At 41.9% G+C, this 26,423-nt stretch overlaps 2 protein-coding genes across 7 annotated transcripts in view; one reads left to right on the forward strand and one right to left on the reverse strand.

Annotated features, from left to right (window-relative positions):
• Positions 1-1,528: 1,528 nt before the first annotated feature.
• On the forward strand, positions 1,529-6,819 carry LOC124061462 (myoD family inhibitor domain-containing protein-like). Of its 2 annotated transcripts, none has more exons than XM_046393284.1 (4): positions 1,529-1,945; positions 2,574-2,663; positions 3,118-3,354; positions 4,467-6,819. In XM_046393284.1, exons 1-4 carry the CDS (start codon positions 1,885-1,887, stop codon positions 4,736-4,738), a joined length of 660 nt encoding a protein of 219 aa, XP_046249240.1. In that variant the 5' UTR covers positions 1,529-1,884; the 3' UTR covers positions 4,739-6,819. The 2 variants fall into 2 exon arrangements, with proteins under 2 accessions (XP_046249240.1, XP_046249241.1); XM_046393285.1 differs by having other exon boundaries at positions 1,530-1,945; positions 2,595-2,663.
• A 2,918-nt stretch (positions 6,820-9,737) lies between these two features.
• Positions 9,738-26,423, reverse strand: part of si:ch211-272n13.3 (ankyrin repeat domain-containing protein 26) — an 82,660-nt gene continuing 65,974 nt past the window's right edge. For all 5 annotated transcript variants that reach the window (XM_046393280.1, XM_046393278.1, XM_046393281.1 and 2 more), the window contains 30 exons: positions 26,222-26,317; positions 25,686-25,753; positions 25,528-25,597; positions 25,110-25,154; positions 24,254-24,529; positions 24,043-24,144; positions 23,884-23,954; positions 22,486-23,370; positions 21,258-21,433; positions 20,282-20,497; positions 19,708-19,738; positions 19,477-19,618; positions 19,178-19,391; positions 18,820-19,003; positions 18,581-18,727; positions 17,887-18,349; positions 17,022-17,527; positions 16,733-16,885; positions 16,376-16,551; positions 16,072-16,165; positions 15,851-15,877; positions 15,355-15,432; positions 15,076-15,210; positions 14,839-14,951; positions 14,263-14,410; positions 13,812-14,102; positions 13,366-13,601; positions 13,016-13,259; positions 10,749-10,794; positions 9,738-10,633 (listed from right to left, as the gene is read on the reverse strand). In XM_046393280.1, coding sequence (XP_046249236.1) covers positions 10,503-10,633; positions 10,749-10,794; positions 13,016-13,259; positions 13,366-13,601; positions 13,812-14,102; positions 14,263-14,410; positions 14,839-14,951; positions 15,076-15,210; positions 15,355-15,432; positions 15,851-15,877; positions 16,072-16,165; positions 16,376-16,551; positions 16,733-16,885; positions 17,022-17,527; positions 17,887-18,349; positions 18,581-18,727; positions 18,820-19,003; positions 19,178-19,391; positions 19,477-19,618; positions 19,708-19,738; positions 20,282-20,497; positions 21,258-21,433; positions 22,486-23,370; positions 23,884-23,954; positions 24,043-24,144; positions 24,254-24,529; positions 25,110-25,154; positions 25,528-25,597; positions 25,686-25,753; positions 26,222-26,317 — 5,564 coding nt within the window. In that variant the 3' untranslated portion in view covers positions 9,738-10,502. The remainder of the gene's footprint in view (positions 10,634-10,748; positions 10,795-13,015; positions 13,260-13,365; positions 13,602-13,811; positions 14,103-14,262; positions 14,411-14,838; positions 14,952-15,075; positions 15,211-15,354; positions 15,433-15,850; positions 15,878-16,071; positions 16,166-16,375; positions 16,552-16,732; positions 16,886-17,021; positions 17,528-17,886; positions 18,350-18,580; positions 18,728-18,819; positions 19,004-19,177; positions 19,392-19,476; positions 19,619-19,707; positions 19,739-20,281; positions 20,498-21,257; positions 21,434-22,485; positions 23,371-23,883; positions 23,955-24,042; positions 24,145-24,253; positions 24,530-25,109; positions 25,155-25,527; positions 25,598-25,685; positions 25,754-26,221; positions 26,318-26,423) is intronic.

A 26,423-nucleotide genomic window follows, 5' to 3' on the forward strand; every position in this document is an offset into this window, starting at 1 on the left:
TACACAGCTACATCTGTTAGAGTGTATGTTGGGTATTGGGAGATTTTACATGGAAAAAAAAAAAAAAATGTTTTGTATAAATTCACCTGTAGAATCATGTTTATTTTTTTGGCTTGCCTGAATGCAAATTTAATTCTATTCTATGCTACAATATGCAATATAGTCTTGAATGTTAATTTAGCAGTATGACTTTTGGTACAACAGCAATGATAGTAACATATATGGAGACAGTAAAAATACATGTAGAATAGTGCATGAATCCACTGCAAATAATAATGATTATCATTAAATTAATACACATGCATCTGAACCAATCATTTAAAAATTATTGTGGAAACATTCATAGTTGTTCTTAAAAATCACTGAGACGGATTTTAGTTTATTTTATCCCATCATCATGAAAAATGCTAAAATAAAATCAGCAATAAACAGTCCCAACATGGTCTCTTCCACTGATGAACATCCTGTGAGGCTGATGCTGAAGACTTTCCAGCCAAACACAGAACAAAGGCCTCAGATTCTCCAGCTCCCTGTTTTGACTAATGTCAGTAATTGTCTCGGTTGATAACGAGTTAGCTTTAAGTTTGCTGTTGCCTCTCAGGGCTTCCTTTGATTCGCTGTCAGCCTAATGGATGACATTTTCCTCTGATTGCCTCACCACGCGGCGCGTTTACTGATTGAAAGTTAGCATGGTGCTTGACAACTTCAACGGCTTCACTTACGTGTGGCTTTGATGTGCCATGTGCTCGCTGCGAGGCAGGCGAGTCAACATGTTTTTCAGCAGCCCCTCTGAAAAGGGCTGGTCTCCGCTCATCTTCTCATCAGCATGTGATGATGAAGCTGTCGCCCGTGTGCCCAATTTCTTCATGAAGTCCTCATCGGTGGGAAAAAACTTATTCCTGCACATAAGGATTAAAAATGATACCAGCTGTTTTTGTTGTATGAGCTTGAAATAAAAACTCAGAATTAATGCCGATAAATTATATAAACAGTGGTGCTTTACATACACTGATCAGCCACAAGGTTAAAACACTGACAGGTGAAGTGAGTAACATCAAACATCTGCTTACAATGCAATGTTCTGCGGGGAAACCTTGGCTTCTGGCAGTCATGGGGATGTTGTTGGACACACATCATCCGCCTAAACACCACCATAAACAGTGCAAACAGCAGCGGCCTCCCCCCCAAAGCTGGACAGTGTGCCCATTTCGAAAACAGCTCAGGAATGTCTCAAGGACCACAACAACGGGCCGCAGACTCTCCAGATTCCAGCACGATGGAGAATCCGCATGATGCACCGGAATAAGCTGAATCCACCCTCCCACCCTCAGCGGACAGGACCTAAAAGGATCCAACATGCTGATGCATACCCCCGCATGTCCTGTGTCCCCCTCCCCTGACAGGTCTGAGCTGTTCTGGCAGCACCTTCACAATATCAGGCTACAACAGCTGCAACTTTGACAGATTTGTGTGTGTGTGTGTGTGTGTATGAGAGGGCGAGAGAGCTTGTATCCACGCAGTATTCAGCTGACACGCTTGTGGGGTATGTGTCTCCATTGTGTTAGGTGACTAAAAGCAGAACAGAGAAGAGAACCTGAAGTCACACGACTCGGCCCTGCTGCCTCTGCTGCTCTGCGATCAGCAACGCGGAGATCTGCTGGGAAGGGGAGTGTTATAATGTCACTGAACGACAACAACAAAACACCCACCTACACCCACACACACAGCACAGCTCACGGCCTCCGGAGCGGTGACTCAGGCCGGCATGTTGGGTGTTGCTGGGGGTTTTCTGACCTCTTGGCGTGGACATAAAGCAGGAGGACGGACACGGTGAACGGCTGAACAAAGTGTGACAGGGAACCTGAGCAGTCATGAGTATCAGACATGGTACCAGGAGACCACTTAGCTGTGGACGGGACAGAGGAACAGAACAACCCAACTAAAGGCAAGTACTCATGATCTGACCTGGAATAACCAGACATGCTGTTTTGGCCACTTGGCTACAGGCTTCAAATAATAAACCCAGCGTCAATATGTTGTGCTGCTACTAATTATCTGCAAAGTTCACCATTTTTATCTCAACAATATTCAAAGGTTTCTGCGTTTCCTCTTGAAACACATGTAAACACCTGTGCTTTTAGATTTTAGATTTATACTTATCTTGTTTTGTTTATCCTACTTTTATACCTTTCACTTTTCTTTCTTGGTCGGGAATACTGCAAGTGCAATGTCTGTACGAAAAAGAATTTCCCTTCGGGGATAAATAAAGGAATTCTGATTTTGATTCTGAAACTGGGCGGGTGGTAAAAACACAATGAAAACATTACAGGACACAAAACCTTCCCATCGAAACACCTTGTGTGGGAGTATAAGAGTGGAACACATTTTGAACGGCAGTGATTTTGATAAATTACCATTTTTATGTGCAAAAAAATGTGAATTTTCAAAATAATCAAACAAAAAGTGTCATGCAAATTATTTTAAAAAGCCTGGATTTACGGACTTCCCGTAGGCGTGATCAGCGTCTGTCATACCTGTTCAGCTAACATGAATTTCTTTTGACGTGTCTCAAGGTCGTGTGTCTTTAAAATCAGCTCAGGAAGTCCTTCCAGCACGTGACCCTGTTAGCAGAGGAAATACCATCGTCACTGACCTCATTAGCAGTAAGTGGAAACCATGAGATCATTACAGCAAACAATGCAGTGTACAAATGATTACTTGTGACCTCTGATGAGGGCTTTGACTGAAAAACACCAACAGCATCATCTCATTGTGGCCCATCGCACGTGTTTTTAGCACAGTTTCTTTTCAAGTCAAGTACTTGATGCTATAAATGTTCAGGCGATAACAATCAGAGGTGAGAAATAAAGACCCAATAAAGGTTTTGATAAAAGGATTTAGCTTTTACTTCATATTGTACTGTATCGCACTTTGGTCAAGTCACTCCAAAATTCCAAAATTATTTTACACTCACCAGTTTGTCCCTGTGCACCTTCTAAACTCCAGACTGATTACATCTTCATTTGACTTTTTTTTCTCACTCAGAAGTTTTATCGTTATGGCATCTGTGATGATCGAGTGCGACGGTCTTCACTGTGTTTCTGTTGTTTTGCCCAGCCCAGCCTCTGCCTGCTGGGAGCTCGCAGGACGCAGCAGGATTTCAGAAGCCTCAGTGTGACGTGCGGAAGCCCACCTGCCCACAATGTGGCCTCTTGGTCCCAGACCACAGACTCCCCGCTCTGTCCCCGGGCCTGAGCCAACGGGAGGGCTCAGACTCATCTGTGCACAGCAGCGGCAGCAGGAAGAGCAGGAACAAGACGGCTGGACCTCACCAAGCCGCTGCTACACATGCTGGTAGGTACAATAATGTGGCTCAGTTGCACACAAAGTACATATATATATGTATATATATATATATATACTTTTCATAAGAAGTTTTATTTGTTCTATTTATTTTCAGTTTAATTTGATTAATTTTCAATTGAAAAGTGAGGCAAAAGTAAATTCAGCTCAGTAATTCACAATGCAGATTCAGTTTCAATACATTCAATCATCATCCATCCTTGTGTGAAAATGAGTTACAAACATTTTAAACGTGAACTGTGCACATTCATGTGATTGTTCTGAGACCACCAAAGATCATCGTTTTTTTTTTTTTTACACACCCGAAGCTCTAAAAAGTTCCCCTTGAAGACTTTCAAACTGCTGCACTTTCTTCCAGTTTCATCAAAGCATGAGGGCCACACCTTGTTTATCACTGATTTCATGTTGTTATCTCTATGAAGTTACACGTTGAATCAATACAGTGGCCACACACAATACTGCTTTTTCATCTACACATATACATAGATATTAGCATAAGTTATGTGCGGGGGGGAATATAATTGGAGCGGCTGAGCAGGGAGATGCTGAACCCCACTCCCCAGGGAATTCTGCCATCTCCTTTTCATTTACTTCCTTGAGTAAACAGGATAAAACAGCTGGATTTGCATGAGCTCACTCGCTATCTGGGCCTCGGGAGGATGAAAAACCGCAGCTAAGTAACAATACAACGGCTGGGATCGCGAGAGATGCACTGTAACACACCACTGGGGTTAATGTATGCAATTTCATCTGCACCTAATTTGAGCAGGAGAGCAATTATCTCGTGACAGCTTCCCTCTAGTTGTTGTTCATCACTGGCAGCCTCTGTGGCCTTTTTTTATTTTCCCCAGAGGACTGAACGAAACTCTGTGATTAAGTAAACACAATCACACTTGATCACTGCGGCAGAGTTGTCTCTTTTAAGTTCCTACTTGGCATAACAAACAAACATGCGAGAGATTAATTTAGGGTTAATAGAGTCGTTAATCCCTGTTGTTGATGGTATCTGACAGGCTTTTGGAACATACGACAGCCTCCACGTGACCTCAGATGAGAGATTTGTTGCTAAATAATTTCATTCTTTCTTACTGTGGTACCCACAGACTCCTGTGTGCAGCTGCTGCTGGCGTGCCTGTCGTGTCAGGGCTCCTTGCTGTTCCAGGGTCTGATGGAGGCCTGCTCCTCCTGCTTCCACACCCTCTGCATCTCCTGCTGCTACGCCTGCGCCCGCTGCTGTTCGGCCATCCAGGAGGCTCCCGTGGAGGAGCTCAACTGCCACACCCACTGCTGCTCGGTGCTGTTCGAGTCTTGCTGTGAGCCGACCGAGTGTCTCAAGTTTTGTGTGGAGTGCTGCGAGATCTGTCATCGCAGCTAGGAGTCAGCCGGACCGCGAGACCCGAGGACTAGCTACATGTGACGAGACCGCAACAGCAGATATTAAAACCAGAGAGGGATTCGTTAGTGCAACAATGACATTTCTTGAGGCAAAACATCCTCTTACTGACCTGTGACTCTTAAAGTTTGCCAACAAGTTCAACAACTCCTTTTGATCAACATAAAAGGATCAGCTGCAACATTAAAAATCACATGCTTGACTGTTCTAGGTCCCCCTTGTGCTGCAAAAAACAGCTCTGACCTGTCAGGGGGCTGGAGCACAGAAACTCCAGGGGTATTTTGTGGTGACTGGCATTGGATCCTTTGGGTGGAACCTCATGGTGGGAGGCCCCGCCTGGTGGGAGGGTGGATTCGGCTTATTCTGAAGCATCCCATAGATTCTCGATCAGGTTGAGATCAGGGGAGTCTGCAGGCTGTTGTTGTGGTCCTTGAGACATATTCACTTCGCCTGTCAGTGGTTTTAACGTTGTTGCTGATCGGGGTATCTTCTAATTATTCTTACACCAAATGCTGCTTTATGCAATGCAAGTGCTTCTTCAGTAAAGGGAATTTTACATGATTTCATGAGCTAAAAGAACAGCTCGACATTTTTTTTAGCCAGAGGGTGATAGCTGAACGAAGCATAACACCCGAAAGAAGGGGGGAAACAGCGAGCCTAGCTCAACTATCATCATCCCTACATTACAGAAATTTTGTGAATTGATAACCCTAAGAAATAGTTTGACATTTTGGGAAATTCTCTCATTTCCTTTTTTGCCAGTTACATTTGAAGCTTGATTACAGTCAAGGGACTCTTAGCTTACCATAAAGACTGGAAAACAGCTGGATCTGTACAAAAGTGGGAAATCCACCTTCACAGGTGGGTTTTATTTGCTGGACTATTTGTTGGCCTCAAAGATTATCTTCCTGCAGGCCATGAGATCTTGTGTTCTCCCTTTGTATTCCCAGACTTAATGCTAAGCTAAGCTAACCGCCTCCTGGCTGCAGCTCTGCAGGCTTCTTACTGCACAATTATGAGAGTGATGTTAGTCTTCTTATCTTAATGCAGGAAAGTAAATGAGCAGATTTCCAAAATGACAAAAATATTTCATTTAACACCTGAAAAGAAAAGAATAAAAAACATCTGTGCATTCTCAGCCAGAGGAAAGAGGAAAGAACAGATAAATTATTTACCTACTGTTTGATTTTCTTTTTTGGAAAATAGATTCAAGGACCTTTAAATTATTAAAAGAAATTTGTGAAGGTCACTTGTTCTGTTTGTTAAATCCCTTTGGATAGCCTGGGTAAATAAAACTGAAGCCAGAGTGGGACTCATTAATGCCTCTGTGCTGTTGTTCTTGATGACATTGCTGCACACAGACTTGCTGTACTGCGTTGTGTACAGGCTACAGTGCAATCAGGGCTCGGGGTTTAATATCACAGAAAAGTCTGTTATTTGTACATTAAGTTACATTTTAAATTTTGACCCGGTAAGACCCTGAACCAGAGGGGTCTGCCTCTTGGCTCAGTTTTGTACAGGTTCTCATGTTATCAGATTGCAGGTTTGACTTCTCCCTGCAAAGCTCTTTGCAGCTGAGGAACAGGGTGACAAAAAAACTTGTCAGCTCTCTCTTGAATTCTTTTTCATATTTGTCACATAAAGCCACTTAGAACATTAAAGGATGCTTATTCTCTCCAGAGCTTGGAAGATCGAAGCTGAATCCTTTAAAGTCGTCATGTGAGATGACAGCAGAGAGGCAGAGTAAACAGCCAAAAATAAAACAAAGAGGCAATGAAGTCGAAGCTGTCAATCTGCGCTGGCGAGCCAAGAGCCTCATTTAAGTCATGTTAGCGCAAGTAAATCGAATTTAAGTATCTCTGTTGCCCGCAACACATTTGGATTCTGCCAGTGACAAGAAACAGCAGCGACGTCTAATTCAGAGCGTGGCGAGCGCGCACCAACAAATAAACACTCAGGTTTGTTCCACTTGTCCCCCTCAATTTGTTTAGCCTCTCCGCACAGCCGATGTCTACCTCCACAAATCACCGCCAGCTCACATTGTCAGGGGGAATTCAGAACCCACGCATGTCGCAGCCACAGTAATGAATTGTTTTCAGGCGGATGTACAGTTCAGTCAACTTTATTTTGAAATCATCACTTAACTAAAGCCAAGTGACAGTACCATCGCTTTCAATTTGACGGTGCTAAAAACAAAGATTGTAAAAACTAACAGCTTTTGGTATGATTAGATGCATGAAACAGAGAAAGGTACAGTATTTTTTTTAATAGATTGATCATTTAAGTAATTTTTTGAGAAAAGTGCCAAATTTTTTTTTTTTTTTTTATAAATTTTGTAAATTTTCTAAACCTAAATCTTCACGGTAAATTGAATATTTCAGGTTTTGTGGAACACAACAGGCGATTTCATAACATCACATTGGGTTTCGACTAACTGCAGTGGGTATCTTTCTGACATGTTACAAACCAAACAGTTACAAATGCAGAAAATAATTTGCATACTAATCAATTATGTATTTTAAACTCTATACCTTTCTAGACAGATAGACAGACAGATACTTTATTGATCCCGAGGGAAATTCAAGAAACTTAAGTGAGGTATCCGAACTTCATGAGGGTTGGACCCGTTTGTATATCAGTCCCCAGCTCCACTCTGTTTGCTTAGTAGTAATATAATTAAATTTGAATCATCTACTCAGATCTGACCCCCTTTGATTATCTGTTTGGGATCAACGACGGGCCTCATTAATTTAGTAATTAACCATTTATTCAAAAATATTTTATCTGTGCACTCCTGTATTCCTCCAGCAGCTAACAGCAATCACGTCCCCCTTTTGGTTTTCCATTTAGTTTTATTTACAATTCCACAGGGAGTTCACTAACTTGTGTTTCCTACTCCTCTCTATTCCTGCTCTGCCAGTTTAATCATTTAAGATCATTTTACTAGTTATTACTAATTACTTGAAGTTACCCAAGCAGATCAGACAGGAAACTGTCACATTTAACTCAAAAAAACACTCAGCAGTCCATCTCTCTTGAAACTTAATGAGTTTCAGTTCAACCTTTGGTTTGAATTAGAAAGAGACATTTAAGTGTCGAGTGTTCTGTGGAAAATCTAAGCGCTCTTGATCATTCATTCTTTCAAGTTCTGACAACCGATTTTCATACAGTTACATGTAAGATAAAGAATTTCAACGCTACGTAAAGTTACACGGAGTTAGATACACGAGTACGTAAAGAGTCCTCTTCTCGTTGACTTGGCTTAAAAATGTTTGACGTGTCTTGCGTTATTTTGTGCTACGTTTTAATTTGGGCGAGCAGTCAAAGCTGCATTTGCTCATTCGTATCTCTGTAAAAACACTTACTAATAAAACGGCCCGTTTGGTTGACAACCTCATCACGCTGTCGCAGGCTCGAGGTTGAAAACCGACACCTTGTTTTTTTTTTACTTTACAGCTGTTGGACTGGCAGTCTGAGATAACAAGACCGGGCATCACAGATGGAGGATGACCCAGCGAGGAGAGGTTTGTTTTAAACCTGAGTTGCTTTTCAAAAACAGCCCTTTCAACACTTTTTTTAAATTCAGAATCTGTCTATTTGTATTGTCGCCTGCCTCCAAAGCTTTATGACAATGGTTGTAACCTCCTCAATCAAAACAAGGTTTACGTGTAGCGTATGAAGTGCCGTCTATTGAAAAAACGGGGAAATAATAACACTTAATAGTCAGTCTGTCAGATGTGCCCATCTTCTGTAAAGGAAACAAAAATAAATGTAACCAGATTTGAATATCTAACATTTGTGGCTGACGCAGAGAGGACGGATCAAAGGGAAGAGAGACACACCAGAGGGGGGGGCAATCATAAACACATTGTCTCATTTCAATAAGTGAGGGGAATGGTTTCTAAACCAACGCATACCATCAAGTTTCATGTGTTTGGGAGTGTGAGAGGAGGGGGTTGTAAAGTGGAGTACATCAAAACATAGCTAATGAGGGTTGGGTTAAAAATGGCTGTGCATGAAATATTGATGGCAAGATGCATTTTTGTCTTGAATAAAAGATACCTGAAATAAGTTCTGTGCACAATAACTGCAGAACAAAGTGATTCAAGTGTAAGACGGGTCAGCACTAAATATACGGTAAACAAGAAATGCATCTGCAGCACAGTTAATTTCAACCTGCAGAAACTGAACGGAAGTGCTGCACTGTTCATCAACTGTTAACTAATCAGCTATTATAAATTCAGGTGTACACATTTTGTATTACTGCTTACTATAATAAAAGACTTATGCCTTATAAAAAACATATTATTTTAGCAAATGTATCATTTAAGTAATAATTAAATCTGCAACATTTACGTCTCCTGACTTTGCTGTGATGAAACTTGGGGCAGGCAAAGATCAGTTTGAAAATAAAGAATATCGTGTCACGTTTTGGGAAAAGGCAAACCAGCTGCACCGCACAAACTGGTTCTTATGTAGAGATTAGTTGTTTCTACTTCCACCCAGTAACTGCCAGCTCACAATACTAAAGTGCGTTTTGAGTGAGATCATATGAAATATGTTCAACACATCCGACATGACACTTGAATGAAATGCTGTTAAAAATAACTTCAAGAGGAAAAAGATTAAAGATTTTTAAATGAATTTCTCTAAAAGAAGAACAACTTGGGCTGAATGACACAGCAACAGCAGCTGACACGTGTTTCTTCATGTGCACATACATAAATAACACAAAATCATGACTACAGTTACGTACAAGTGACCGATCGTTCACTTTTTTTTAGCAGGTAAAGCTTGAGATGCTGCAGTGAGTTTCTTGTTCCCACAGTTAGCTGCTTTTGATTAGACAGTTCTTCAATCTATTTTTTAACTTGGAATTTACACACAAACTTAGCCACAGATTTACAAAAAGCCGGTACAACCCCGATCATCGTGTTGGCTCTTTTGGTTCTCATGTCCAGGCGTCAACGATGCACACAAGTTCAGGGGTTTTCTAGAATTTTATTAACAACTTTAGAGTCTTCTGTAATGTACAGGCGTCATAAATATTTTCCTTTATAGAGGGTGTTTATAGTGTGTTACTTTCAAGGGCGATTTCAAAGTGGCCCTAAAAACAAGCCAACCGAAAAAATGAAATGATCTAAGTTGTACATATGTTGTCACCCTGTTTCAATAGCCAGACGGTATTCCGGCTCGTCTTGTTCAAGTATATCATATCAAAAAAAGAATAAATACAATAATCATAAACACAATATTCCAATGAGTCTAACAAAGCAAAGACCAAGACGGACATTGCACCATTTGATGGCACGTACCAAAAGTAATATCTTGGCAAAATTATTAATGACGCATACTGTACATCGAATACTTTGCAACACCAATATTCACAAATAAATCCAAACCACGACGAGATATATATATGCTGTGCTAATAGGCCCAAAACAAATACAGACTGAACAGAATTAGAATTAGAAGGAACTAATACTTTCGAGGTTTCTCCAAATGCACCCCTCAATGATGCTGTATTTATATTTATATTCATATGACTCGTGCCCTTTGCTCCTGAGTGGTTAAGTGCAATGTGCATTAAGTTTGCTTTCTTTCATATAAGAAGGGAGAGTAAATATACACAAAGTTAGAATCTTGATGTTATATGACTAAGTGGTGGTTTTGGCTTTATTGTTGGTCAGATTTACAGTATTTTGATGGCTGAAATACAACGTCTGACTTGGAACAGCCGCGATCTTCAGATCATGTTGTTCTTCTTTAGTACCTCTAAGTACTGCTGCGTCGCCCTGCTGACGGGGTCCAGCTCCACCCTCGAGGCAGAGCCCACCGGGGACATACGGGCTGAAGCAACATCCAGCTCTGCTGTGGCTGAGGACCAGAAGAAGAGACAACAGGTGACATCACTGAGCAGCAGCCACCAGTCACACGCTGATACCATCTGATTAGACTTTATGTGTCCTGTTTCCGGGTTCAGTGAACTCACCGTGCATTAGTTCCTTTGATATGTTTCTATCCAGCTCACTCTGCATCTGGGATAAAAAGGGAAAGTTGTTTTTTAAATTGAGTTCTTAAGTTTTGGTGTGAAATATCATGAATTGAAAAGAACAAGTCCTTAAATATGAATTATTTTACATTTAAAACAAAAAAGACACAGGGATGGTAATTCGTCACCAAACACAATACTATGGTGAAAGACAACACATATTACTCACAAATACTTCAAAAATGAAAAAAAAAAATCACTGCAAGAAAATCAAGACTACAGCGTAAAACAAAGCAGGTCATGCCCAGCATGCAAGCTCTGCTTTTGTGTAGAGTTTCTGCAGGTTATCTGATGTTGCCTTTTAAACCGATTAGTCAGTCAATGTGATCAACCGAAGTCAAATTTCTTCCCAAGTGATGCAAATGCTTTGTACGAGATGCATTTAAACTAACGATGAGTGCTTTTCTTTGTGAATGTCTGAATGAATCTGATATCACAAGCATAAACACATGAAACGCGTAAAGGGAAATGGTATTTCTCTGCAAAGTTTAATTGTTCTGGAATTGAAGCTGTCTTATGCATAACTGGATATGTCTGTACACACATACACATTACTTAACTATGCATGTGTAGTACATAGACAGGCACAGAGACATGGAAATGTCTGGATGGTATTTCATTTAATGTGTTTATCTGCACTTTGTAATGTTGGTTTTGTTTTAGTTAGTGTAAATGAACAAAAGTTTGAATAAACTGAAGCTTCTGTTAACATCACTTTAGCTTCGCTATTCTGATTTAAGTCTTTTAATGAAAAGAACAAATTTTTGTCAAATTAACATTTCTATTCACAGTCTTTATCATGGGTTTAAGGTGAGGCGTGTGGCCGGTGGAAACAACACACACGCCATGTTTCTGACCTGCTAAATGTGCTTCTGCTGCTTCAACATAATATGTCTGGAGTGTTGGCAGATTAGCTGTCATTTCCACGCAAGTGTGTGTGTGTGTGTGTGTGTGTGTAGAAAGACATTGTTACAATTGGACAATTTTCTTGTGTCAGACAACAAATAATCACATTGCATTCTGACTGATTATTACTCAGATCCAGAAAGGCTCTTTTTCTGTTAGGTTATTTGACACATGCTTGTAATGAAGGGATGAATGGCTAAATAAGCTTGAATTGAACTTGAATGAAACACGTACATGAGTGTGGGGCATAGTTAATACAGGTGGTGGTGTTTAACCTCACCGCTATAATCGGTTTTAGAATAGACAAATTACAGTAAACAAGTGCAAATTAAGCCACATCATCTCAACTCTACCAGCCAACTTCAGAACGTGAGGAAAGTCAACTCAAAGCAGAGGAATAAGGACCAGAGTTTGAGATTTCAGCTGGTGTAGTTCATTCGGTAACAAACCACAAAATGCAAAACAGGCAGATTACTCTTACCTACAATTTGGACAACATAAACTTTTTTTTCAACACGTTTGTTATCATGCCTCACCATTTGGAACATAAACACATTCAGAAAGCTCAGTGAACATCTAAATGTTTACTGTAATTGCTCTACCCCACCCTCAAAAAACCTTTACATCCCACAACATCCACGGTCAGTTTTGTCACAGTGCAAACGCCTGCACATCGTGGTTTGTGTGTAAACAGAGCCAACGATGCACACCAGGCCCACCAGCAGAGTGAAGGGAACAGCAGCCAATCAGACACTGAGCTGAACACATCTACACACCTGGTTACGGGTCTGGCTGAAGAGAAGAGAGGTGAGAGACAGACTTTTGAGCGAGAAGCTAAAAGAGTGAGAAATAGGAGAAGAGTTAAAAGTAAAGTCCCACTACCATGACGACAAGAGCTAGAGAAGAAGCAAAGGCAAAGGCAAAAAAAAATAAAATACCTGTGCAGGTGGAAGAAGAGAAAAAAAAACTGGGAGAAGAAATAACTTCAGTTTCAAAGGTCACTGAATTGAAGAGGATTTAGAAAGGCATTCAAACAATATTTATAACTGCATCTCTTTTGAGTACATTTGTCCACAATCTGAAATGCTTGCTGCATAATGAAGGTATGGCAACACTCTAAACTGTGTGTAAAAAGCAACATCTTTGAACAAAACTCCACTAGTCACACAATAACAACACTGATAAACATGACACTATGGAAACGAAAACGAACGGCCCAAAGTAAAAACACTTGTAGACATAAAGAATATTCCTGTAAACTCCATGAGCGAGAGTGTGTGTCAGTTACTGAGCGCACAGACCTTGGCTAGGTAGTCCTCAACCCTGCTGTTCTGTCCCTCAGTCACAGGGCTGAGGAGGGAGAGTCCCAGGCCTAGGCTCCTGTTGAGGGGCCCCAGTGTGGCCCCATAGTGTGCTGGTGAACCCAAAGCGCCCACATCCAGTGAGGGCCCTCCAAGGCTACCGTTTCCGATGCTGCTGGTGATCAGAGACCTGCTGCGCTCGTTGAGCAATTTGGAATTGGCTTCAGCGAGCCGACTGTTGGCCCTGTGGGGAACACACAGGAAAAGATCAATCACTTATACAGTAAGTATCCCCTCTGGAGAACATCATTTTAAAAATAGGCACTAAGCTGTAAAGAAGCTGCTCTCACCTGTCCAGTTTGGCAGCAAGAGACTTGCGGAGACGCAGCTCCTCTGCGTAGAGCTGCCGGTATCGTTCCAGTTCTGTGCGTGTGGAGTCTCTTTGGTTGAGGCTGTCCTGCTGGGACGTGCGGGCCCGGCCCAGTTCCCCCTCCATCTCCCGGATCTTCTGCTCCAGCTGGGCACGCAGGTTGGCCTCATTGGCTGCTTTAATCTGATCCAATGCTTCTTGGGATGCTGCCTGGGACTGGGACACAAACAGACACAATCGTATGAAATTAAGGTTAGCGATGTTTTAACAGACATGAGCACAACTACCAAAGCAACCATGTAATTATATACAAACCAATTAATTTATTATTCATTATATTATTTCTGTAATGTTTCTAGTGTGCTCTGACTATCAGTTTAAAAGGGTGATGAGTAATCAAAGTTTTCCTCAGTAATGTGTGTTCACCTGCAGGAAGAGGTTGACCTGCTCCAGTTTCTGCTGGATCTCCTGACGGGCCCTGTCCTCTGCATCACGGCGGTACTGCTCCACCTGGCTCTGCTCCAGCTGAGAGGCCTCCATTCGGCGTCTCAGCTCCAGCACCTCCTCCTCCAGCTGCCTCTTACTCCTCTCCAGCTGGTCACTACTGCGGCTCAAGCTCTTGAGAGACGCCAGCTGATCCTTGAGATCCCCGTTCACCTTCTCTAGCTGGCTGCGACGGGACGCTTCCTTCTCCAGCTGCATCTGCAGATCGTCCACCTGGAAACATGAGAAAGGTGGAGGAAATGTTGGAGTCCGAAGTATAATAGCTGCAGCGTAACCTGCACCTAAAGAACTCTGCTGTTAAAGACAAACTATCAAACTCCACTACTTGCAGTATAATATTTTGGAGGTTTCAAATAACAGAGTTGCATGAGACCTTATCTTTCATTCGTCCCAAAGCACCCTCGGCCTGGCTGTGTCTGCCAGGGTCCATCCGCAGACTGTTCATAGGCGAGCCAAATTCAGTCCCACCTGTGTCCTGATCCCGCAGTTTCTTCTTTGCAGTCTTTAATAAAGTACGGAACCTAAAACACATATGTACAACTAGCATAAATAAATAAATACATTTTTCACAAACAAAATAAGAAGGTCTAGTGTATACCAGAAGACCAGGCAGATAAATCAGCAGCCGTTATTACTCACAATATGCAAAAGATTTTGACAACATGTATTGCAGTTATAACGCACACAAACAGTTAAGTCACAGTTAAGTGAGATGACCAAAAACAAACAAACAAACAAACACAAGGATTACAGGGACTTCAATACATTAACAGGATTTGAGTTAAAAAAACAAAAATGAAAAATACACTCTTACTCCATATACACATTGTTAAGCCACACTCACGAAAGCCAGGAAAGACTGCGCCCTACTGGATGCTACGTGAGTCTAAATCGTAGGAGGAAACACTGCCATGGGTGAGGATGGTGCAAGGAGGAGGCTAAGAGTCACCTGTACATTTCTTTTTGAAGCTCTGTGTTTCTCTTCATCTCTTGATCCAACCGGGTGTCTACAGCCTTCTTCTGCTCCGCTATTTTCTTGGCTTTTTTCTTTTCTATTTCCATCTGGAACACAGGCAACAGGACGATAACTTCTGAGACTCAAACCACGATACATTATCAGGTGGGACAGCCACTTCGTGTACTGTTTACAACATTAGCGTGCACATGAACGCATCACTATGATCACCTGGGCACTCAGTTCTCCCTTTTCCTTTTCGAGCTCTGCCAGGCGCAGTCCTAACTTGGAACGGCTCTTCAGCTCCTCCTCCCACAAGGCCTGAGAGTCCTGGGCTGTGTGAGACAGCATGCTTTGCTTCTGCACCTAAGAAAGGGAAAGACAGAGGCAAAAATACAATATTATCATACACAAAAAAGCGAACTAAAAAACTAGAAATTGCCTGCTCACAGTGGTGAATTACATATACAAAAACTAACTAACAACCAGTTAAAAACCTACGACACCAACCTCCCTACTGAGCTGGTCTTCCAAAGTCATCTTGCTGCTTTGGAGGTTTGTAACCAAGTCCTCCAAATGACCTCTGACCTACAGAAATGAGAAAAGCATTCAAAAATAAACTGAAGGTGTTTCTCTTTAGGTTGCTGCTGGGTTTATTTTCATGTTTATTATTTTAGACAGTTGAGAGGACACTTTAGACTAAAGGAACATGCAACATGCAGCTTCACACAAAAAGGAGCAAAAGACCCCACACACCAAGATTTGGCTTAAAGGGGAAAACACATTTGGTGTCACCAAGAAAAACCCAAAACCAACACTAAGCTATGATTTTCCCTGCATGTTTAGATTCTTGTGGGTGTAGCAGTTATGCAAAAAGCCAACAAAGCCCAAGTGCATTTCATTTCATAAACACATACAGTATCATTTTAGTTCATTTATATTATTTTTTTGAGAAAATGGAGGTAAATCAACACAGAGCAACTAAGCCTACATCCAAAATACCAACCCCTCCTCCGGGTGAGCAGTCAGACAGCTGGAAAAAGATTGGATATCTTAAAATATAACAACTTCACAATATTAAGTCAGCTATTTGATACCACAAAGATTTCTCACAACACTGAGATATTGTATTTCCCTTTTTTACTCACAAAAAGCAGGAATGGTGCCATCGAGGTCCTGTGTAAAATGTGCGTGTGCAGCTAATGAGATTCGGATTGCAGCACTCACCATGGCAGCTTCCTGAGCTCCTTTTTGAAGTGACTCAATTTTGTTGGATTGTTGCTTTGCAGCAGCTTCCAGCCTGGCATTCTCTATCTCCAACCTAATGTGACATTACAATGACGCTTTGCATCACAGATGTTCTTAATATAGTGTACGGTATATCAAAACAAAATGGAGTTGGATTATGGAGTTTTTTAGCTTTATTTTACATAATGAATTGCACAGTTTTTTTGTATGTGTTATCTTGTGAAATAAAATGACCCATCTTTCAGTCCCAAGTGGTTGTTTCTGTGTGTTTGTTTGTACATACCTTTGCACAGCTTCCTCTAGCTGTTTGATGGTAGTATCAGTGGTTGCTGAGGCAGACAGTGTCTGCTGAAGTTTCTGAACAGCAGTTGTCAGTTCCTTTTCCTTTTCATCCAGAACGTTCTTTATACTGTTAATACGTCTCTCAGCCTGAACATACTGGTCTTCGCTTTCCTCCAGCTATATAAGATGAGACAAAACACGCATATCATCAACAATCAGTTCTGCTCTATCTCCTAAAAAATAGTGTGAATGAACCATCTAATTTCAGTGCAGTTTGCCTAAAAATCATTAACACAGTTAATGGCAGAGACGCGATGAGAAACTGCTGCCACAAGGTGGCACTGTTGGCTGCCGTTACCTTTCCTTTGAGCCTGTCCAAGTCTTTGAGGAGCCGAGCCTTCTCTTCCTCCAAGTCACTGCGATAGCGTGTGTTGACCTCCAGAGAAGCTTCACTCATTGACAGCTTCTTGAGTGAGTCAGCGAGCTCCTGCTGCAGCTGCCTCAGACTAGTCTGTGCTCAGACAGAATCAGTAGCGTTTGGTTAGATATAAAGGGAGATCCTGAACTGCCATGTGGAAGAAAGGCTAAAAGTGGGTCTAGAGGTAAAGGTGAGGTAATCCTCTTAGCCTGCAGAGTCCTAATCTTACCTCTCTTTCGTTCTTCTCTTCCTCCAACTTGTATATCTGATCTCGGAGATCGGCAGCCTTACCGGCGAGCTCCTTATTTCTCTCCTCCACAAGCTGTACTCTCTCTTCACAATCAGATCGCAGCTTAGACAAGATGTCACTGAAGCGCTCTTGGGCATCTGTCACAGCACGCTCTTTTGCAACACCTTTGTTCTGAGCTTCTTCTAGTTGTTGCCGTAGTAACATGCCCTCACTCTGGGCTTGAGCTAGCCTCTCCTGTGCGGCCTCCTGGCGCGCTCCGGCCCGTCTGACCAGCTCCCTTTCGGCATGCAGAGTCGTTTCTAGCTCCTTGATACGGACACCTGCCTGGTCCTTCTCCCGCTGTAGGACCTCCAACAATAAGCCTTTCTCTGTCAGCTGCAGTGTGACCCGATGAACTTCATTCTCCATGCTGTTTGCATGAGCTTCTGCCTTGGCCAGCTTCTGGGACAGGCTGTTGATTGCCTCACGCTGACTGGCTGTGTCGCCTGTAGAAGTAAATACATTATGAGTAACAAAACAAGCTCGTAGCCAATTCACCTTAATTGTATAGTTGACTGTGCAATGACAATAAAGACTATCTTATCTTAAGAAAAAAAATAATAATAATAATCAACACGAGCAACCAAAACCAGTGCAGAAAACAACAGGCAAAATGGCCCAGTTAAACAGCAATACATTTGATTTTGCCTTATAAGGGTAGGGATAACTGCTCCTCCTAGCTATCAAGTCTACAAACATAAAATATGTCTTACAGAAGCTCAAAACATTTGTCTGTTTGGAAAGCTAAGGAGAGTTTTGACAATTTTGCACTTGGAGCTGCCCATCCACTCCCACCCTTTCTAACCTGCGAGTCTGTCTTTAAGGCGCTGGTGTTCATCTTTCTCGCGGAGCAGAGCTCTCTCTGTGTCTGTGTGGGCTGCAAGACCAAGCTCAGCCTCCTTCACGGCTCCAGCCAGGCGGGTACGAGTGGACTCGACCTCGGTCTCCAGTGTTTCACGAGTCTGCCGCTCATTTTCCAGGCGGGTTGTTGCGATAGCCAACTCAGACTTCAGGGTGGTCACCTGGTTATTGCAGTTGAATACTGTTTGTGTCAGGGCTTCACTGTTGAGTTTGAGATCTCTCCGAGCATCCTCTAGCTGTTCCTTGAGGGCCTCGTTCTCCTCCAAAAGGTGGCTCTCTCTGAGACTGCTGTTGGCCTGCGAACGCTCGAGGTCTGTTCTTAAGATGGTCAGCTGCTCCTGTAAGGTAGCAGTCTGCTGGAGCAGCTCCCTCTCCCTGTCACTGGCCTCAGTGAGCTGAGCCAAGGCCTAAGAACAAACGGAAGAAGTTGTGGTAGTTAAGATTGCCTTGAAAACACAAACTTGATTTCAGAATGTACAATATATTCGCAAAATGCTTTATACTAAGGCTGAGCACTTGGATGAATATCGAGGCAACTGTCTTCATGCAAATTCCATTTTCCAGATTCCTCCAAACATGTAAATTATGAACTAAACAAATACGTTCTGAAACGATGGATAGCAATCTGTGAGGATTACCTCACTGCTTCTGCTCATGTTTCTCTTGTTCTCATCCTCGATCTCTTGCTGCTTACGGAGATGGCTGTTAAGCAGATTCTCTTGCAGTGTCCGAGCACTGCGTTCCTGAGCCAGCAGTCTCTGGGTCTCACTGTGGTCCTCTTCAAGCTGGGCAATTGACATATAATACATTAATGGAACAATCGTGTAGATCAAACAAGAAGAGGACAGAATAAGACATTAGGATTAAGAGGGTCTACCTGTTTCATGTTGTTGACCAGTGTTCTCATCTCCAGCTCCAGATTCCTGAGGGTGAGCTCCACCTTCTGTCTCTCCTGAACCTCTAACTGCTGCTGCTCCTCCGTCCTCCTCAGCTTATCTCTGGTGGTGTTGTACATCATGGTGGCATTACGGCGATTTTCCTGTTCCTGTTTCAGCTGAAATCTAGAGCAAGTTTCCCACAAATATTTCAAATCAATAAATCAAAAAACAAAATTAAAAAAAATCCATAACATAGGTAATCACATAAGATATAATGTACACAAATACAAAAAATAAGACCAAGAACATGTAAAGAAATGGATACAGAGTACGCTAATGCTAGGAAGTAGTTCTCACTTGAGGTTTGTGACTTCAGTTTGCAGTTCCAGCTGGTTGCGTTCCAAGCCAGACTTAAGGTCTTTAACTTCCTCCAGAGAGCTCTTCAACTCTGCCCTCTCCATTTCAAGCTGGCTCACCTTGTCTGCCAGGTACCCGTGGCGGCTCCTTGCCTTCTGAATGGTGCGCTCATATTCGTGGAAAATGTTCTGCAGCTTCACCATGCTTCTCGAGTCTGTGAGATGTAGTATATGGCAGAGTCAGTGTTGAAAGTCTCAACAACTAATGAGCATATACCATTTTTTTACATGAATCAGTACCCAAAGTGGCTGAGTCCAGTTTCTGAATGAGGAGGGATGCGTGGCGATAGCCTGAAGTGGGAGAGTCGATGTCATCTGTGGCCGTGTCCGAAGACTGAGTGAGTTCATCAAAGTCGTCTGCCATCTCCACTTCTTCAGGGTTCTGAATGTGGAAACAAAATGTGGGATTAATATTATTCAGTTTGTCATTCTGTACTCAAACTTGAGTTACTAACAGAATTTAGGTTTTACCTCATTTTTCTGCTGTCCACTGGCTGACAATCTGAACACCCACCCCCCAAAAAAACAGAAAAACAGGGGTTATTGGGAAAACTGATGGCCATGTTCTGAAATTATCAGTGCTGCACTGAAGAGTTGCCTTAAGTGTACTGGTATAATGCAGTATACTATTCAATTTTTGGGAAATCAGTGGTTAGTCATGCAGTTAGGCAGGGAGGAAAATAATTAAAAACATAAAAAACTGCATCCCAATCACCACCCACCACCAATGCCGTAATGGTTTGTTTAGACTGAATGTAACGTGAATTGACACCTTGGTTTATTCACACAGATTTGACTGCAAGAGTGCCTTTGAAGTCTGCTTATCCATCACAAACAACCAATGCACAAACTATATCTTACCTTACCAACAACCCCAGTAGATTCTCTTATATTCTTCCTGCTTGTTTTTCTCATCGAGAGCAAATTTGAGAATCTGCCTTTGAAAACATTTGTGCCGTCTGTATAATCCACTTTGCATTCAGTCTGAACACACTTTATGGGTTAGTGACAGAGCTGTGAAAACAGTGGCATACTGCATATATACCTTCCATCATCATCCGACACGTCACTTAAAGTGCTATCGTCAAACACGGACAGAGGATCCCCATTAACATGGGTGTTGGTCTGAGGGGCTCTGCTGCGCTGGGCCCCCCTGACCAGCTCCAGCTGTAAGGCCTCCTGTACAGCTTGCCCCTCATGTCTGTTGCTATTGTAGGTCTGCTGGAGTGGAAGATGCAATTGCACTGGTGCCTCGTTGGTGCTATGGAGAGCAATAAACCTGACAGTCAATGAGCTGTGACTACATTGTGGTGCCCCCTCGAGGTACTGGTGAAGAAAGACCTCAATAAATGAAATCAACGAGAGAGTTTAAAAGTTTAGACTGGGCTCTTTCTGTTAAAAAACTGAAAAACAAATTGAGCTAAAGACCAATAAATGATTTAGAGCAGGGGTTTCCCAGATCTGAGACTATGGGCCTCTCTAATGACAAAACTTGGAAAAAGGTGCCCCCGCACACATTCCTTAAAGTTCATAGTTTCAATCATAATTGTGAATTTTCCTTGGGGATGAATAAAGTATCTATCTATCTATCTATCTCTATCTAATTAATCAAGACAGCCTCATACAGCTGCATGACATAACTTCAGGTGACATCAAATAGGTAAAAAGGTGTGTCTCAAGGCAATTATGAGTTTTGGGTTCTGAGAAAGTGGGAAAAATAGTAACATCTCCAAAACTACTCTCAATCTCTGCCTTTGAACCAACCAAATTAAACAAGTTTAGCCTACGTGATCTACTTTTGATGACTAATAATATATATAACTAGTAATATTTTTTCAATTCCATTCACTGCGCATCCCCTGGGACAGCTCAGACCCGCCCTGGGGAGGCCCATCTCCCGCTTCTGGTATATATGACTTCTAAATTCAGAGGATTATGGATGACTTGTTATGTCATCGTAGGAGAAATATTTAATATTTTTGGGAGGTTTTTAAAAAGCACAAAAGAAAAATAAAACATACCTATTAGTGGCCACAGATGACTGTTTCTGGTGAATTGGTCTAGCTTGACTAGATCCTAGCCTGGTCTCAGGTTTCTCAGTATTCACTTCTTCGAATGCTGGTCCACCAGTATCCCAAGAAGCACTGGATTTGCACCTTTGCACCTCCATTGCAGTCTTTGTCGTCTCTTTGCCAGCCTGAAAAGACAAGATCAAACATTTGATAACTGAACATGAAAGACTATTCCTTACTGAAACAAGCTGGGGCCAGCCTTTTAAGATGCATTTTGGAGCGGGGACTTGGACACTTTGTCATACATAATTTATTGTCACCCCTCCCTTCGGAGACCTAACACCTTAGTGTGGTTACTCTTTGCCATAGCATTTTCAGGTAATTACAAGGATGCACAATTCTATGCACTGCAATGCTTGCTGTGGCATTCTATAATCCTGAACTGAGTGAAAAAAAAGTTTGAAAATTAGTATTTGATTCTATGCTTCCAAACACTCAAAAGGGTGGCCAAAAAATATATCTATTCATCCAATGGAGATCTGAACTCTCAAGAAATACCTTCATGTATAAAGACTAACTTCGGCACAGCATGCATAAAAATAAAAACTAAAAATCCAGCAACTGCCATGTAATCAGAGCGGCACTTCTTTTTAGGGCAAAGAAGGCTATAATTTGAACAATATTCACAGCACATCACCTACAAAGAGAGAGTTTATAGAAATGAACCTATTCAATGTAAAGAAACATGCAAAGTTCATGCATCACAAAGGACAAGTCACTAGGACCACATAAAACTGAGCAGTGCTTGGCATTCTTGACACTACTCCAAACCTTAACAACAAAAATAAATAAATAAAATTGAATTGTACTTGTCTGTAAGTCAGTACCAAAGGTTTTTTTAATTGCAGTTCAAATGACATTCAACAAATAAAAGTCTATATTTCTTTATGGTTAGTTAAAAATGCACAAAAATGTAAGGCGAAACATGCAAGAGCAACTCTTCTACTTGAAATCAAACCTACAGAAACATATCAAAATATTAAGACAAGGAAAATGAATATCTAACAGAAAAAAAGACAGCCAGTTTAAGCATTTTGAAAGAGATTAAAAGAAATTAAATTTAGCACAGGGATGAAATGAAGAGAAAGAGAGGCGATCTAGAGGGGCGGCCATCCTCTACCTCTTTCTGGAGTTGGGCCTTTTCCTTTTCCAGGAAGAAATACTTCAGCATCCCTACCTCAAGTTTAAACCTTTCCATGTCCTCTTCCAGCTCTTCATCAGAAACACCTCGGACAGATGCTGAATGTTTGCTTATTGAGGGGGGGCAAGACAAGGCGAATTCCTCAGCATCATTCTCTGACCTCGTCTGGTTCTTCTCAGCTTCATCTAGATTAACAGCATTGTCCTTCAAGATAAGCACCAGATGCGGTTTTTGGAACGGCCCAAGTTTGGCCTCATCTTTAAACAATGTGTCAACATCAGACACGGCTGGTATGGTATACTCATTAGTAAAAGCTGAGGTAACGTGATCTATACTGTCGTCTTTCTGTGCTGTGGTAAGATGTGGTGACCTGCACTCCTCATCAGTGAGCAGATCTGGCTCTCGACACATGCTGCTCTCGCTGGCTGGACGTTCGCAGAGCTGCATTCCCTCCTCACATACGGATTTGTCAGTTGATTCTGTCACAGAGTCTTCGAGTCCAGACTCCCTCTGTTCAGGTATGGTGAGAAGGACAGTACTCCTCGCTCTGGCTGTGGGGCGCACAATGACTTCCCCTTCTTCGTCATCACTTGACTCTTCTGATGCAGAAGTAGATTCAGCTACAGCCTGTTCTTCTGTGACGTCTTCTGCGGGACATCTTGACTTAAGCAGTTCTCCAAACCTCTCTTTTAACTCACCAGCGACATTCCTGAAGGTGGATTTTACCTCCCTTTTCTCCACCTCTACCCAAAGCTTCTCATAACGTTTCTCCCATGGGATATCACCACCTGCTTCACCTCTTTCTTCAAGACTGGACTGATCTCTCAATTCATATTCTTCTCCACTGTCAGAGCACACGTGGTCAGATGTGCACGGGTTATTTGGACCTAACTCACATGTATCTACTGCATCATTTTTCTCCTTTGATGGCATGGATGGAGAAGGACAAAACAGACAAGACAAAAATGCAAAAACGAAGTTTGGACTTTTAAATAAAATACAAAATATTTGAATAAATATGGAGGCATTTCAACATTGTTTTCTCACGCCCATTCTTGAAAGCTTAGTAAGTTACACATTAATAGTAGAAAAGAATTTTGCGAGAATCTTATTTTGGATGGACCAATCTTGTTACTAAATCTTATGTGTTTTACATTTTACATTTGCTTCTCTTGAAAGGGGTCAAAGAGACTCCTCAAATCCCCAAAACCTTGACAAGGAATGTCACAAATAGACTGTAATTAAATTTGGACTTTTTTAAATTTACATTTGCATAGTAGATATGACTTGCTGATGCACATAAATCATCAGGTAACTACGGAAGCATGAGTAATGACGCTGTGTCTGAGAAAAACAACAACAAAAAACAAACATAAAAAAGATAAATATAAGCCAGGATTGTGACAGAGTTGGTATATCTGACACCCTTCTCACCTTTTGTTGCTGCTTGTCAGATTCTAGGTTACTTTTACTGTCTCTTGCCATGGGTGATAGTTCAGGGGAACCTAAGAAGAAAGGGAGTTTTAATCCGGAGCTCAGGACATATGCACACAAATATCTGTTGGCATACTTAAAAAGACCAGTGAGCCTCACCTGGTCTAATCATTGCCTGAAGTTCAGCTACCTTCTGCACCTGAGTGTCACTTTTGGCAGTGCTGGATGAAGGTGTCACATTGTCCGGTTCCCAGTCTGATTCTGAATGACAGAAATTAAAAGAAAGAAGACAGAAAAATGCTGTGATCACATTTTTTGTTCCAATGGTATATGTGAAAACAAAAACATGGAAGTGCTTAATGTGCCATACCTTCTTCACTCTCTGGCTTCTGAGGCACCATCTTCCTTGCTCGAGGCTGGGGTTGAGGTTGGGGTACAGGTTGGGGGGGTGAGCTGGGTAGACTCTTAACAGAGTTAGTGCTGCTCCTCTGAGGTGTCAGGGGAGCTTCTGGAGCAATGTCTTCAACCTGCTCTTTAACAGACTGACTGGGGCTTTCTGGGAACTCCCCAAGTCCAGGGGAGACCATTCTGCGCCCAGGCAGGGTCATCTTACTGGTAGTACTGGCCGAGTCCCAGTCAGATGCATCTGTGTTATTAACGCAAGAAGCCGTAGGTCAGTTAACAAAATACACCACTGATGTTGCAGAGGGTAGGAGGTTAGTGTACACTGGGATAACCAGCACACATGAATGCCATGCACTCATGCATTTCAAGGGAGGAACTACAGCTATCAGTTTATAGAGTTCACCTATCTAATGAGCTAGTTTATGTTCACTGACCTGCTTTTGGAGCTTCAAAAAGTGTGATGACAGAAACATGCAAAGGGTAGTCAGTGCTGCATGCAGATATACCACTTCAATAAAAAGCTTTATAAAAAGTGTTTCAAAATATTTGAAATGTTGACACTGGGTGTTAATCAGCAGATGTCACACAGTTTATCATCAGTGACCTGTAAAGGATGTTTGTGTATTGGTTTGAGGTGATCATCAACAGCAAATGTAAAAATATAGTTCATGCTTTATTGGGTCATCCTGACTTTTGACTTTTTGACTTTTATGTAAGCACTCACTGCCCTGGCAGAGCTTGCGTTTTATAAAATAAAATTTCCATCAACCAACCAACCAAAATATACTCACAAATATCACGATAAAGTGGAAAATTCTTACCTTCAAGATCATCAACATCACCCAGACCAAGCTCTTCCATTAAATCTGTCAAAGAGAAACAAAGCAGGCTAGGCGGCAAGTGGATGATTTATGGTGTCCATGCAGATTTAGATAAACTAAGAGAAAATCACTACAAGCTATTTTAATTTCCTCAAACATGTGGAGTGTTCTGGTACTTTACGGTGAAACCAGTGCAGTGTCTGCTTCCAAAGCATCTGAAGAGCAATTTGGCAACACCCCTAATTTTCAGGCAGTCGAGGCCAGCGGCAGTGGTGGCCTGGGGTGTGTGTGTTTGAACAATTAATCGACACTCTCCCCCCTCCATTAGCTCACGTGCCCTTGAGTAAGGCACCTAACCCCCCAACTGCACCTGTGTACTTTTAAAAGAAACTATGACATTCAATGTTATTCTATTTACCTGTTTTTTGGGCTTTATCTCCATCGAGTTTGCTCAAAACACTAAGTGGTTCCCATTTTGCCTTCTCAGTCTGGTAGAAAAGAAAAAAAAACTGTTATTGGATTCCCACCAATCACAACATATTTGACCTCCCCAGGGCATTTAGTTGCTGAGCCTACCTCTTTCTGTTTAGTATCATTTTTATCAACGTGTTCGCCTCCCTTGTCACCATTATTGCTGTTTCCACCTGCAAAAGACGAGACATGTATGTCAAGTTTGAGACAACACAATTAACTTGTTGTTGTGTTAAAAAACAAGACAATATCCAGGTGAAGCTGGACACTGTTTGCCACAACACAGTAAAAACCATTCCCATGCAAATGAGCCCATGGTTAATTAGCATGAAGATACATGGTTAGGCATCAGACGAGCATTTAGACTCCCTGTTCCGGTTTTATTGGGACACAAGCAAGCTACTGCTGTACTCACCTATTATTATTATTATCATTATTATTATTTGAGCCAAATTCTGCTGAAACCAAGCAAGCTAAGAAGCTTTAAGTCCCAAATTTGGGGAAAAGGGGTTCAAGGGTGACAGGCAGGATGGAGGACTTTATGCTGCATGCAATCTCTTATAGTGATCATGAAGTGTTGGTCAGGCCTCTGGCATGGTTAACATGCTGTTCCTCAGACCTATGAGTCAAGACATTCGTACCCTCTCCCTGGCTGCCTCTTGGCTGCCTCCGAGGCTCTAGCACTGCCATCCTATTCCCTCCTTCCCCTCTTAAAAAAGAGGGAATATAAAACAAGTCTACAAAAGAAATGTAACATATTGTTGGAAAGACTTGATGGATGAATTATCAATTATATTATATTTTCACTGTGCATTCTACACCATACTTAGACTAAAAACAGAG

This window comes from Scatophagus argus, chromosome 7, assembly GCF_020382885.2.
Source record: "Scatophagus argus isolate fScaArg1 chromosome 7, fScaArg1.pri, whole genome shotgun sequence".
Taxonomy (NCBI): domain Eukaryota; kingdom Metazoa; phylum Chordata; class Actinopteri; family Scatophagidae; genus Scatophagus; species Scatophagus argus.

Coding starts and splice junctions, on each gene's coding strand:
- LOC124061462 (XM_046393284.1), top strand. CDS start 1,885: ATGGTACCAGGAGACCACTTAGCTGTGGACGGGACAGAGGAACAGAAC. Junction 2,664..3,117: donor CGTCACTGACCTCATTAGCA/GTAAGTGGAAAC, acceptor TGTTTTGCCCAG/CCCAGCCTCTGCCTGCTGGG. Junction 3,355..4,466: donor AGCCGCTGCTACACATGCTG/GTAGGTACAATA, acceptor TGGTACCCACAG/ACTCCTGTGTGCAGCTGCTG.